The sequence below is a fragment of the Impatiens glandulifera genome, chromosome 8, assembly GCF_907164915.1.
Source record: "Impatiens glandulifera chromosome 8, dImpGla2.1, whole genome shotgun sequence".
NCBI lineage: Eukaryota > Viridiplantae > Streptophyta > Magnoliopsida > Ericales > Balsaminaceae > Impatiens > Impatiens glandulifera.
The window spans coordinates 10,792,713-10,806,711 of NC_061869.1; the positions used below are offsets into that span (position 1 = coordinate 10,792,713).

General features: G+C 29.3%; 2 protein-coding genes across 3 annotated transcripts; one reads left to right on the forward strand and one right to left on the reverse strand.

The window, feature by feature from the left end:
- Nucleotides 1-3,029: 3,029 nt before the first annotated feature.
- On the forward strand, nucleotides 3,030-4,833 carry LOC124911484 (probable sodium/metabolite cotransporter BASS3, chloroplastic). The gene is made up of 4 exons (XM_047451979.1): nucleotides 3,030-3,551; nucleotides 3,643-3,738; nucleotides 3,819-4,376; nucleotides 4,460-4,833. The coding sequence occupies exons 1-4, from the start codon at nucleotides 3,181-3,183 to the stop codon at nucleotides 4,671-4,673; spliced, it is 1,239 nt and encodes a 412-aa protein (XP_047307935.1). The 5' UTR covers nucleotides 3,030-3,180; the 3' UTR covers nucleotides 4,674-4,833.
- A 2,394-nt stretch (nucleotides 4,834-7,227) lies between these two features.
- LOC124913439 (fimbrin-2-like) lies at nucleotides 7,228-13,209 on the reverse strand. 2 transcript variants are annotated; one of them, XM_047454022.1, is made up of 15 exons: nucleotides 13,116-13,168; nucleotides 12,972-13,027; nucleotides 12,721-12,891; nucleotides 12,207-12,448; nucleotides 11,951-12,122; nucleotides 11,425-11,463; nucleotides 11,245-11,313; nucleotides 11,042-11,158; nucleotides 9,845-10,056; nucleotides 9,459-9,614; nucleotides 9,169-9,368; nucleotides 8,934-9,091; nucleotides 8,752-8,848; nucleotides 8,562-8,653; nucleotides 7,228-7,746 (listed from the first exon to the last, which is right to left on the reverse strand). In XM_047454022.1, exons 3-15 carry the CDS (start codon nucleotides 12,886-12,888, stop codon nucleotides 7,543-7,545), a joined length of 1,926 nt encoding a protein of 641 aa, XP_047309978.1. In that variant the 5' UTR covers nucleotides 12,889-12,891; nucleotides 12,972-13,027; nucleotides 13,116-13,168; the 3' UTR covers nucleotides 7,228-7,542. The 2 variants fall into 2 exon arrangements, with proteins under 2 accessions (XP_047309978.1, XP_047309977.1); XM_047454021.1 differs by having other exon boundaries at nucleotides 12,972-13,209.
- Nucleotides 13,210-13,999: the final 790 nt, after the last annotated feature.

Below are 13,999 nucleotides of genomic sequence, written 5' to 3' on the forward strand. Positions count from 1 at the left end.
ATATAATGCATACAGTATTTTTTTGGAAATTCTCTAAATTAAACAAACCGAGAAGAGTAGTAAAAATTACACATTTACACTTAGAATACTTAACTTAGAACCCTCTAAGTTGAAATGAAAATTATGGTTTAAACATTCGTACTAGATTCTTACATTAAAAAGTAAAATAAGATAGTGTTCTTTTTGAGTTTTTAAAAAAACTCAACCAAAATCAATTTTCTAATCAATCACTCCTCAACCATTATATCACTCATTTTATTAACCAAAATACTAAAATACCTTATATTTTAAATTATTATTTTTTATTTTATTTATATATGTCAATACCCTTTAAGTCTTTTTATATCACTTCTCAAAATTATTACCAATCATTATTTTTTTTCCTCTATATTTTTTAAAAATTCCAATCCATAAAACCTAAAATAAAAAAAATTACAAAATATATTAAATAGAAAGGGTAAGTCCACCATGTATTATATTTACATCACTACTTATTGAGATTCCAAACTTATGAAAATAATATTTTAAACTCAAACAATTTTCAATTAGCAGTTGACATCCAATTTTTCCAAGTTTATAATATATATGTATGTCCTATTTTATATAAAACAATTGAATTTATAAATACAATAATTGAATATGTCATTGCTATGAGCACCTAGTTTTATCTATGTGAAATAAAAAAAATAAAAATCTAATGGAACCATTTATGTATTTAATTGATAATACTTCAATTATTCCGGATTTATAGGATGTTTGGATCAGTTGGTGTAATGTGACCTTAATGGATAAAAAGTGTGGATTATGATCCCGATAAATGTTTAGTACAGTTTAATAATTTTTATTTATTTTTTAAATGGTTCTGGTGAATATGCTTTTTTTTTACCACTAAATTATGAATTTTTATGAATATAATTCTAGTAAGTAAGTAAGTAAACTTATTCACCAAAATTTTTAATACTAATCTTGATTTCAACTCCCATTGTAATTTATATTTTGTTATAGTTGGTGAAAGACAATTAATCTCTCTTTAATTTATGGTAGAATATACTACTTTACATATTTTTTGTTGATAATTTTTATTGTTTTGTACTGATTATTTTTTAAGTGGGTGTTTATATCAATTTAAAGTTTGACCCGCTATATTATTTCAATGTGAACTGCAAAAATCTAATTGGTTAGATATAAAGTTTGGATATAACAAAATTTATATATCATGGTATGGTTAGGATATAATATTTATTCAAATATTTGAATAAATTTGATCCATATTCAAAATATATTAATTAGAGTTAGGATGAATATATTTTTCTGTTTTTATTTAATTAAAAATTATTATTGTGGTGATATTTTATAATTGATTTCATTAGTTTAAAATTAATTTACAAATATATCAAATATTTAATAGAGAACAAGACAACTTAAATAAAAACCCACTTTTACCAAATTTTCTCTTAGGGCTTGGTTGAGGAAAAGATTTTTTTTAGTTTTATTTGAGTTTTTTCCTAAAACTCTTGTTTGATAAAATTAGAAAAAAATTGGTTTTTAAAATTTGAAGACTAGTTTACCTTTTAACTTTAAAGGATATGGTGTAGGTGAGAGAATGATGGTCTAGAGAAAATAAAATTAGAGAGTCATAGTTTTAGTATTTAAATGATAAAATTATTTGATTTGATAGTTGATAACATATTTGAATTTTGAGATAAAAATTGGGTTTTATCCCCAAAACTCTTTAATCAAACAACTCCGGATTGATTTTATGAAAAAATAAAGTTAAAATTTAAAATAAGTAGTGTGTGAACTATTGATTTTGACATATTAAATTGCATTAAATAGTTTAAATTTATTTATTAAATTTATCAGATATGTTTAAACATTTTTACAAGTAATATTATTCAATTTTCAAATTGTTTTCTATATTATTTATTAAATTTATCAGTTAAGATAATGTTTTGTAAAATTAGAAATTAGAAATTAAAACTAAAATTTAATTAATTATTTACTAGTCTTACAAATAGTTAAAAATGAAAATTATAACTAGTAGAAAAAACTGATCATGCACTAAAAAAAATATAAGAATTAATTTTATTTCCATTTTCAAATCTAAATTTTTTTATTTAAGTAGTAAGGCTATATAAATGAAAGCTTTGACTTATTAATAAGTAAGTTTATTTTTTAATAAAGTTGTTTTGAATTATCACCTTTTCCCAAAAAGTGATTACTTTCAATACAAACATTTTAACTTTTTTTTAATCTATATAATTTTTGTACTTAAATTAGAACTATTATAATTTTTTTTTCAGACATTCATTTTTTTTTTACCCCCACAAATAGTTCTTCTGGGATTGTAAGACTTTTCTTCTTTTTCTTATTATTTATTTATTTTTGTTAATATAGATAATGAATTTCCTAACAAAAAAAACAAAAACAAATAAAATCGATATTCTTTATTTTATTTTATAAACCATCCTCGAGAAAGTAATAAATAATATTAAAATAAAATGTTCACTAAAACATAATAATATTCTAGCATAAAAAAATAAAATTCAATAGAGAAAAAATTAATAATATTCTACCTAAAATAACATAAAAAAAACATTTTAATATCATATAAAAAAAACTATCTAAATTAGAGTTTCAAATAATAATTAAATCTATTAAAAAATTATTTTATTTCATTAGAAGTTATTTTCTAACCAACTCTAATAAATTTTTTTTAGTATTTAAAAAATAATATAATCAATAAACTATTTAAATACAATTGAAAACTTGTGTTTAATATTGTTCTACTCTATTTGTTAAAATATATAATTTATCTTTTTAACACCCCCTTCTATTTAAAGCATGCCAAGTTAAGCTAGTTAGTTATAAATTTTATTAAAAATATCTCAGATCTTAAATAATAATTCAACTTATTATATTTTTTTTTATAATAATAATCACTTTTAAAATTATTATTTATTAATGATCACAATAATAATATTAATATATATTTTTTTTTGGTGAATATCTTCTTCCATTATCTCTTCACCTAAATCTCGTTTTTCACTTTTTCACACCTAAAACCTCGCCGGTGAAATAACTCCCGGCCGGCCGCCGGCGAGGATAAAACCTCCGATTTCAACCATTTTCACTTTTCACAATTTCTTCTTCATCTCCATCTTCTTCGTTACCCTAATTATGGCCTCAGTTTCATTCTTCTCATTTCCACCGCCTCTTAAACCCCTCCGAATTCCCAACCCAGTTTCGTCGTCGGCAAGTAACCGCTCTTTCTCAATCTCATCCACCGTGAATCGTATAGCAAAATACTCTATTGGGTGTTCATCATTCTCGGCGTTAGCCTGTTCGACGTCGTCATATCCGTTCATCGGAAAAGTAGGATTGCAGAAGAGAGAAGGTAATTTCTCGTTACTTCGATTCGGTATAAACCCTAGAAACTCATCGGAAATGGTAGAAAACAATGATTCTTCTCAGATTTTATCAGCAATGCTTCCATTGTCTGTTACACTCACGGCTGTTGCCGCGCTAACTAAGCCTTCAACATTCACTTGGTATGGGTTTCACTTCATTGATCATGGTTTCTTTCTTTGTTTTGTAATTTAACTAGAGCTAGATGAGATTGTTGATTTGTTGTTGTTATAGGGTATCAAAGGAATTATACGCCCCTGCTTTAGGAGGAATCATGTTATCAATTGGAATCAAACTCTCCATTGATGATTTCGCTCTTGCATTCAAAAGGTAAACAATCAACAATTGATTAGTATGTTGTCATATTTGTTTGTTTGTTTGTTTAATCCAAATTTGACTTATTATTTCAGGCCAATTCCCCTATCTGTTGGATTCATTGCGCAATATGTGCTTAAACCGTCACTCGGGGTATTAGTAGCAAGGGCATTCAGAATGTCTTCGATTTTTCATGCCGGTTTTATCCTAATGTCGTGTGTATCAGGAGCCCAATTATCTAGTTACGCTAGTTTCTTGAGTAAATCAGATGTCGCCTTAAGCATTCTCTTGACAAGTTCAACTACAATCGCATCTGTTATCGTCACCCCTATATTAACTGGCCTTCTCATAGGATCTGTTGTTCCTGTCGATGCCATAGCCATGTCAAAGTCCATTCTACAGGTTGTTCTTGTTCCTGTGACACTCGGACTAGTGCTCAACAGTTATGCTAAACCAATTGTGAATGTGATTCGGCCTGTTATGCCATTGGTGGCCATAGTTTGCACGTCTTTATGTATTGGAAGTCCGTTGGCTATTAATAGGAGTCAAATCGTTTCTCAAGAGGGTTTGAAATTGGTTTGTCCTGTTCTTGTCTTTCATGCTGTCTCGTTTATACTTGGCTATTGGATTTCTAAAGCTCATCCATTAATAAGGTATTTAATCATATTGATCTAATCAACCAATTAATGAAATTGTTCTCAAATCAGTTATAAGATCTGATATTATGGCATTGCAGAGAAGAAGAAGAAGTTAGCAGGACAATATCTTTATGCACGGGAATGCAAAGTTCGACATTGGCGGGGCTTCTTGCTAGCCAATTCCTCGGGAGTAGTCATGCGGTTCCTCCAGCTTGTTCGGTCGTGGTCATGGCTATAATGGGTCTTTGTTTAGCTTCTTTTTGGGGTGGCGGTTTTAGAATAAGAGATTTACCCTCTTATTTGATACAATAATTTCTTCAATTGAAAACAATTGAAGACACTAAAGGTGAGATCTTTACTAGCATGGTTGCATATATTGTCTGTATAGTAAGTAGTTGTAGGACAATTTCAATACACACATAACAAACAATATACAATATAGTTTATACACACAGAAATGATGACTTTTAATCATTTTCCAAAAATAATATTCAAAAGTTTTCTTGACAACTTTGTGTTTGCAAATGAACCCAAATGATAATTATTTAAATATTTTTTAAATAAAAAATAAATTATTAGTTGTATGTTCATATATACTTAAAAAAAACAAGAAAAAACATGGATTAGTTATTGTTCTATTTCTGATTTTGATTTTTTTTTCAAAATAAATAAATCATTATAAATAAAACAAGCCAAACCAAGTGTCTAGAATATACCATCTAAAATATCTTTGATAAGGTCGGTCTTGAATGAATGAATCCAAATGAATAAGATCTAGTTTGATATTGAGTTTTGTTATTTTAGATTATAACTAAAATCTATTATTTTATCTCGTTTCACTTTATATATATCATTATTATTTTTTATCTATTCAAATATATTTTATTTAATATTTCCTCTCTTATTTATTTAGAGGGTACAGTGATTATTAAATTTTATTAAAAAAAACATTAATTAAATAAATAAAATTAAATAAAGAAAAGAAGAAGATCTTATTGTCCTATATCGAAAGAGCTCTTATAATGTTTCATGTATGTTTGTCTTTCTTTCTTCTTGTGGATCAGGACCACCTCTGTTCGGTATAGAATTATATATATATATATATATATATATATATAATTTTGTGTTTAAAAATAAATAAATATTGTGTTTGTGGGTCTTGTGCTATATTTGGAAGCATCTCTTATGTGAATATTGAATAAAATAAAGAATATAATTTTTTTTTTAAGAGAAAAGAATGGGGATAAGAATAAAAGAAAGAGAAATGACTGAGAGAGAGAATAATTTGGCGCAATTAATTTGATTAATCAAAAAAATAACAAAATTTCTCGATGTAGTGACATATCATTCCCTCCTTTTATCACTTCTCAAAAAAAATAAGAAAAGCAAACAAGATTCTATATGCAATATTTTATTATTGCTACAATTACAGAGTGAGACTTTTTATTGGATGCCAATAACAATTTTGGGCATCACGTTTAAAACCTCACATTGAGGCTTTTTATTGTCAATTTGTACAAAATAAAACATCTCTAAATAAATTATTTATAAATAAACAAATACACATATTAAAAATAAATTAATTACATGATTTCATTGACTAAATATTATTTATTAAAAAAAACACACCTAAATTCGCTGAATTTCAACAGTCTCGCGACTCCTTCATCTTCTCTTATTTTTTTCTCAATAAGTCATTTGCCGCTTGCGCCCGCCCGCGCCCGCCGTCTATTCTTCTTTCTTACAGCACCCCAAAGATAAACCCTCATCTCTTTCTTCTTTTGTTGAATCTCTTAACCGCAAAAATATCACAGTGACATTCCATATTTAAACTCTAAACTATTATTTGTTAAATTTATAATGTCTTTTCTCAAGGTCCCTTTCAAAATTGTATATCGAGTGTTTATTATTATGTGGCTTACAAAGTCCGATTTGGAATAGGACATGTAAGCCACAGTAACAATAAACACTCGACATACAACTTTGAAAGGGACCTTGGGAGGAAGACATTATAAATCTGGCAAATAATAGTTTAAAGTTTAAACCTGAATTCATCGCTGTGATCTTTTGCAGTTAAGAGATTGAACAAAGAAAAAAAAAGTTTACATTTCGAATGCCGGAAGAAAGAAGTGAGAAGATGGAAGAAAGAAGTGAGAAGATGAAGGAGAGTAGCGAGGGTTATGTTGAAATTGAGCAGATTTAGGTTTTTATTTTTAATAAATAATATTTGGCCAATGATTTTAACATTTATTAAATAAAAACCACGTAATTAATTTGTTAAACGTTTGTTGGAGAGAAGCCTTATTTTTGTACAAATTGATAATGTGAGAAGCCCCAATTTGTAAGGTTTTAAATAGAAAGTCGAAATTGACCACTAATAAGAAGCCTTAATTTATAATAATGGTATTTTATTATTATTACAGTTGATATATTTTTTAAAGAAATTTTATTTTAGTATATTTATATTATTTAGTAGTGAGTTTTTGAAAATAAAAAAACCAAACTGACCGAGCCGTATCAGCCAGAATTTTTATTTTTATTTTTTTTTTACGAAAATGTCACACTGTCTAATTAATATTTAATATAATTCACTGTTTGTTTATCCAATTATTAAAAAATAATAAAATTTATCTTTATTCACTCGTTTTATAAAAAAAAAAATAGTTCAATTTTTAAGCCCAACCTAAATTCTAGATGCTCATGTGTAAATTCTTTGAATTTAAGAGCTTCAAAAATTTCCACTAAAAACACTAAAATCTGATTTACATCTGTAAACTTAACTATGGCAACAGAAAAAACAATCCAATTATGAATCCTTGTTAGTATTAATCCTTTTATTCTAAGCAATTACTCAACTTTAAAAGAATGTCAAATAAATGAGATTTTTCAATCTATATATATATATTTATCTTATGCAGTTCATTTCACAATCTTTCTATACACAATAAAATAACAACACAAATTTGCACAACATACTATCTCTGATCACTCCCCACCACCCTAACCAGTTTTTTCCAAAAAATATTATTATCTCAAACTAACCGAACAATAACAAAAACAAAAAATAATATTGGTTGGTTGTTGAGAAAGAAATTCAACCAACTTATTATTATAATTGGCATATGATTGAAGAGAAATTCAACCATACACCATTCTTTCTTCTTCTTCTGGTGGTTGTTGTTCATCTATTACAACCATTCTCATCCGTAGATGATTCAGAAGAAGTATCATCAATTGTTGATGATGTGTTCGACGTTGTCTCGGAAATACCCACACTCTCGTTGTCAGATATTGCACCGCCTGGCCTGTCTTCTACTATTGCTTGTTGTTTCAAGAACCAATACATGATGCTTGCTGTAAGTGTAAGCATCATCTTTTGGTTTATCTATAGTTATTATTCATGTCCAATTTTACCTTGTCAGGATTCCATTAGGAGGAAGGAAATAACACTAGTAGTAGTAATAGTTCAAGTTCATATTACCAAACACAAAATTATCATGTGTTTTTTAGTCATCTAAGTATAAATGCATGTTTTTCTTTGGATAATTGGGTATGCATTTATTTAATCTAGATTTGTTATGTTTGTCAAAAATATCACTATAATTTGGATCAAACAGTTTCCAAATAGGCATTGGCTAAAAACAACTTCTATATTAGAGAAATGGAGGCCAAAAACTTGTCCTAAATTGATGAAGCGAGGGCATGAACGTGGGATCGTGTTAACTTCCTATAGAGAATAAACTATAGTTTAAAAAAAAGTATTTGGTTTTGATAACTATTTTTGTTGTAATCAATTACTGAACTTCGTATTAATGAAATTTCAGTTGCTTCACCAAAAAATAATTAAAAGTATAGCATAGATTATTCAATATAATCTGTTTTTTTTTATCGTGTTTGATTGACAAAGAGGGTTATTTGGTCAAAATAATATTAGTATTTAATATTTAAAATGTTATAAACTAAGGTTATTTTGTTATATATAAAGACGTTTAATGTTAGACTAACAGGTTCGCACCCCAACGCACGACCTGTTCTCACAAATGAGTCGGGTTATTGATGATTTGACGAGAGAACCGATTGATAATTTGGATTTAATCCAAATAACCAAACTGAATTACCAGCATTATTTGCCAACTTATGTCAATAAATAATGCAATAGATATATAGAAGAGCAATCTGAAGATTGTGAGAAATGTGTACCTCAGTTATGTCCTCAATTAGCAAAAATATAGAACATCCTAACTTCCTAGCAATGCTGATGATATAGGAAGCGTTCATCTTTTTCTCCTCCTCTGCATCAATTAAACAACACATAAAAGATGTTTTTCAATGAGAATCGAATGTCGAGCTATTTAGGGTGGGTAAAGAAAAAGTGCAATTGTTCAAGAACCTGTTTCTCCTTTGGTAACAAGACTCCAATTAACAGCTCGTGGCTCTACAGCACTAAGTAGTTCAAGGAAGAAAATTCCATCTGACAAGCTCTTATCCTGCCAAAATTGAACCAAATTGTCATTTCCCTAATAAAGAAAACAATTTTTAGTAGCAATTTCAAGAAAGAAAAGTTTGTTTCACCTTAAAACTAAGCATGCGGCTTTGTCTTCCTGTTGTTTTAACTTTACTATTAGCCCACTCTAAAATAACAGCATCAGTGATCTCTTTTCCATATGAATGGAATCTCAAGTTTTTCAGAAGTTGAAGCATGTTGAATCGCATTAGTTGCCATAGATAAGCTGAAATTCGAGAGCAAAGTATTTTCAATTATCACAAGTTAAATCAAATCTATCAAAAATATTTCTCATTTGCTTACCCAATATCAGCTTCTTGTTTCCTTGAACAATATCATTCCCAGCAATATTTACTAAAGATAGCTTCAATTGTTTCCCAATCTTCACAACTTGATTGCAGTTTTCTACTTTTCTAAATGGCATTTTAATTGGAGGTTTACTGCTAATCTTCCAATTAACAATCCCGGGTGACACCTTGTCAAGAGTCTCCAAAAGAACCCACCTGCAAAATGAGTCAACTATTTTTAAACACATTTTCAAACTTCATGTAAACTGCTTCTCTGTTTCTAAATTCATATTTATACAAGCTCACCCATTTCTCAAATCTTCAAAAACATTGTCAATATATGACGAGTTTCCTAGACTGTTTAGCCAAAACCGGAATGCCTTCTCTTCTCTAGACACCTGATCTTCGTCGGGTAATGTTTCAAGGAAAGACACTTGCTTTGTTTGTCTTGATAGGCCATTCCTACAGGTGGTACAACATACAAAGTTTAGATTATCATCACGCTCTTGGGAAAAATGTTGAAACCATTGCTAAGATAAAAAGATGTGAGAACAATCATAAACAACATTTTATGTCATGCATGTACATTATCTTAACTAGGATTTTCTTTTTCCTAAAGGAGACTAGCACAACATCCCATTGCCATGCATGTACATTTAATAGAAATGAACTAAAAGAAAAGACATTGTTACCTATGTTGAAATATATGTGCCACAAATGCAAGATTAAGATTTGGAGAGCCTTCAACAATATCTCTGGAAGTTAAGTATCTCTTGCAACCCATCTTATCAGCATGTTCAAGAACTAGTTTTGCTCGATCCATAGGATCTTTTGAAGCAAAAATAGATTGATTAGTATGCTCCGGAGCCAGCACATTTAATAGATGAGCATAAGCTTCTGCGTCCTGCAGTTAGATCACATGGTACACTAAAATGTTACCTTTCTGAGAAAAACCACCCATTATAGGGTAAAACTGATTTGTTCTGGTATTAATACTAGCAGAAGGAATTTCATTTAGATTTATCTGTCAAAAGCATACAAAAGTGTTCAAGCAGCACAATTACAAAACTTATAAGCCTAAAAAACAAACACAGAAACATATTGGAGTTCTGATACTCCATTGAACAATAAATTGATTAACTAGTGTTAGCATGCTTAGGCAAAAGGAAACTTGTTTCGATGAGAACTATGATTCCGAGTTTTTGCAGAACTAAGAATGTGAATTTTATTTGTATATAAACACATCTCTCGGAGGTTGCAAGGAGTGCAAACAAAAAAGAAAGCAAAGATTGTTAAATCCAAGTCCAAAAGAGGCTACAAATTATATACCACCGTCAATTATGACAGCAAGAAGGGAACTAGGCCTACTCATGGTCATGATGCTTCCACCAAGAAAATTCAATTTCAAGTTGATCTTTGAGCACCTTGACCTAGAATTTTGAGCCGTTTTTTCAGGTTTTTGAGAACTTTGTTATTTCTTTGATGATTTCGATTTATATCAATTAACTATTGTCAACATATAGCATGACTTGTATTTATTTGGTGTGTTTTTTTCCCACGAAAGTCGCATAGATGTGGATCAATGATAAGATCCTCATTTTTTGAAAAGTAAATAGATTAGTTTTGTTTTCATTTTGGAGTGTGTCCACAAAACCAGTAAGACCCGAGGGCTGCATTGTGGATGTTCTTGAAAAGCTCAGTAAGACCCCAAAGACTCGCGTCAGTGAGGCTCAGTGTGGACTTCATCGCTCATTGAAGCCACCACTTAATGCTTTATATTTTGTTGTTCTTGTTTTTCGTTTGTTGTTATAGCTAAACAAAACTTTTAATGAAATAAACTTTGTTAAAAAGAAGGGAAACAGTGGTAGCTGCTATTAAATCAGACTAACCTTTATATCAGAAGAAAAATTGGTGACTGTCTTCTTGTATGCTGCCTTTTTCAATTGAAAATTCATCCACCTAAGCAAAATCTTGTCTGGTGGTAAATTCATCAGCTCCTCAACATCCTAAGAGTTCCAGATTGCTTTATTTTTATCTCAACTATTGTTTATGCCATAATAATAACTTATTATAGAAAGAAATTAAATATCACCTTACTATCATCAACCAACTCTACTAGTTGAGGTGTTTTCCTTAAATTGAGGTCTGCTAGCAATTGTATCTGAAATATCATGACTTGAGAAGGTCAACTTTACAAATATAAGGAAGGTTAAAGAATTAGCAGTCAAATGAGACCATAAAATTCTATGAAATATATTTGCAGAAGCTTTACCTTGATGATTTGTGATATCAATCCAAGCACAAGATGCCTCTGCAAATAAAAAGAAAAGGATATTTTCAGAGTTCTAGAATGTTCCAATTGATGAATGTGAAGCAGAATCTTACCCTTACAAAAACAATTGAGACATTCTTCAATTAATGAATTAGGAAAATAAATTAAGGATTTGTCCTAACATATTGCTCATAATGCTGCTTCATATGTTTAATCTATAAGTTGAAGTTCAACTAAAGACAAAAGGAATCAAGTACACTACACACATAGTAAGGGCCTGCATTTGATGTACTAATCATACCCAGTTTGGTTAAGCTAAGAAAGAGCACGTGAAGAAACACAAGAATATTGAAAAGATTGAGAATACACTTTAACAAAAGGATTGCCCATATTTGTTTTACAGGATCTTGTTTGTACAAAATATCCAAGAATTTAAAATCTACAAATATTAAAGCATCAATTAGCCAATCCTAGATGCAGATCTCATTTGATTCAGTCAATCTATTAAGGAATTATACACACATACCCTTCCTTCAATAAAATCCTGAGTTCCAATATTAACGACGGTACATCCAATAGCCTTGGCAGAATTAAGGCAGAGAGTGTGATTCTCATTCCTTTCCCATGGATTGAGTAAAGTCTTAGTGTTGATAGCCCTTTCATCAATTGTGGAAGGAACTGCCACATTAATAAGCTTGCTGTTGCAGAGAAAAAAATGCTTAACCATCAAACTGTGAATCATATATATAGAAGTTACCATATGAAATCATTTTTATAATTACCAGAGAAGAACTCCATCTTTAACAATTTCAAAGAGATCATTAGTTAATGGATCTATTGGAAGATATTTCTTCATAAACTCATCTCCATTAAGATAGTTATTGATATGTGCTACATAAGAAGCCTTCTCAGATGCACTAATTGTGTGAAGCAACGCAGAAGTAGGAGATTTAAGGAAAGCAGAGGAGTGCTTTGTTCCACTTCCTAGTTTTGCAGTTGCATGCGCTTGAAAGTTCAGATATACCTATCATTTCATATAAAAACATCTTTAACTATAGATGATCAACTTCAGATTCAGATCAGCCTAATCTTAATCTAAGTTGAAATGCATAAGAACAAATATCTGTTTCCATACGATGCACCTACTGAGCTGACTAGATTACACAACGATGCTAAAACAATCTGAGTTGAAATGCATAAGAACAGATAGCTGTTTCAATATGATACACCTATTAACTTTCATCTTAACATCGAACTCCTTAGATTTATCTATAAAACAATTAAGTACTGACTAACCATAAGAAAGAGCTCGAAGTCGACATCATCGTCCAAATTTTGATACGAATCTTGAAGAAATGAAACTCTCTCTTCCTCCGTAAGGATCTCTCCTACATGCTTCAACCTCGACATCATAGCCGGTAAATTCGTTAGCGTAAGACGACCGCTCTCTTTTCTCATCGTCATGAACTGCAATAATAAGAGAATCCAATCGGAAAATCTACAAATAAACAAGTCGATGAATACAATTTCACTAATCGGAAACTTACATGAGATTTCAAACTTCGAAGCTCGACTTGAGTGAACTGATTCTGTAGCCATGGATCTGATACTAAGATACCGACGTAAGCAGTCATCTGTAATGAATGAATCCGGTTTCTGGATAATCAAACTGAATGAGTATTATATCTTACCGTGTAAGCTTGATCTCACTATCTTTCTCTCTCTATATCATTCACATGATACCATTATCAACCTTTTGATTTCTCAGTACAAAGAGAGAGAGAAATGCGCCTAATGCTGGGGACGGAGAAGAGCTGTCGCATATACTTTGTGTAGATTTTTGAGAATTCAAATTTAATGACCTTATTGTCCTTCTTTACTAACCGCTAGTTAGATTTTTTTTTTAAATATTTGTTTTTTTTTTCAAAATTTCTCAAACAATTAAGTAGATCCTTATACTTTATAACAATGAGTAAATATTACACAATTCTCTTTAATAGAAGCATTTTGTTGCAGTTATTATTCAATCTATGTTTGTTTAGGTGAAAATTAAAATTGAAATTTATAATAGCTTTTCTAGTTCTAGGTTGAAATTATAAAAAAAAATTAAAAATTTTGATTTTGATTTTCACTATTAATATTATAATTATTGAGGGTCATACTAACTTTCTCGAAAATTCATTCGCGTGTATATTTATTTAATATGTGACGAAATTTTATTAGAAAGAAAAAATGTATATATAGAAAATTAATCAATCAATGAGAGATTGAAGTGTGTTTTAACACTTCCATACAATGGGATTTTTGTTATTTTCAATAAAAGGTTAAAGTAGGAGTCTTGCATTAATAATTGATAATCTCTAATAAATTATTCTAATCACAATCTAACGGTCAGAATTTCAAATTAGTGGAGAAAAATACAAATGGTTATACTATAATTTTATCAATTTGTTTCACTCGCTAACTCTTTTATATGAAAGAAACATTTATTCAATTAAAAATGAATATTTAATAACAAAAATATGATAATATTTTAAAAAATGCAGAAAAATAAAATGATTTTGTATTTTTGGTG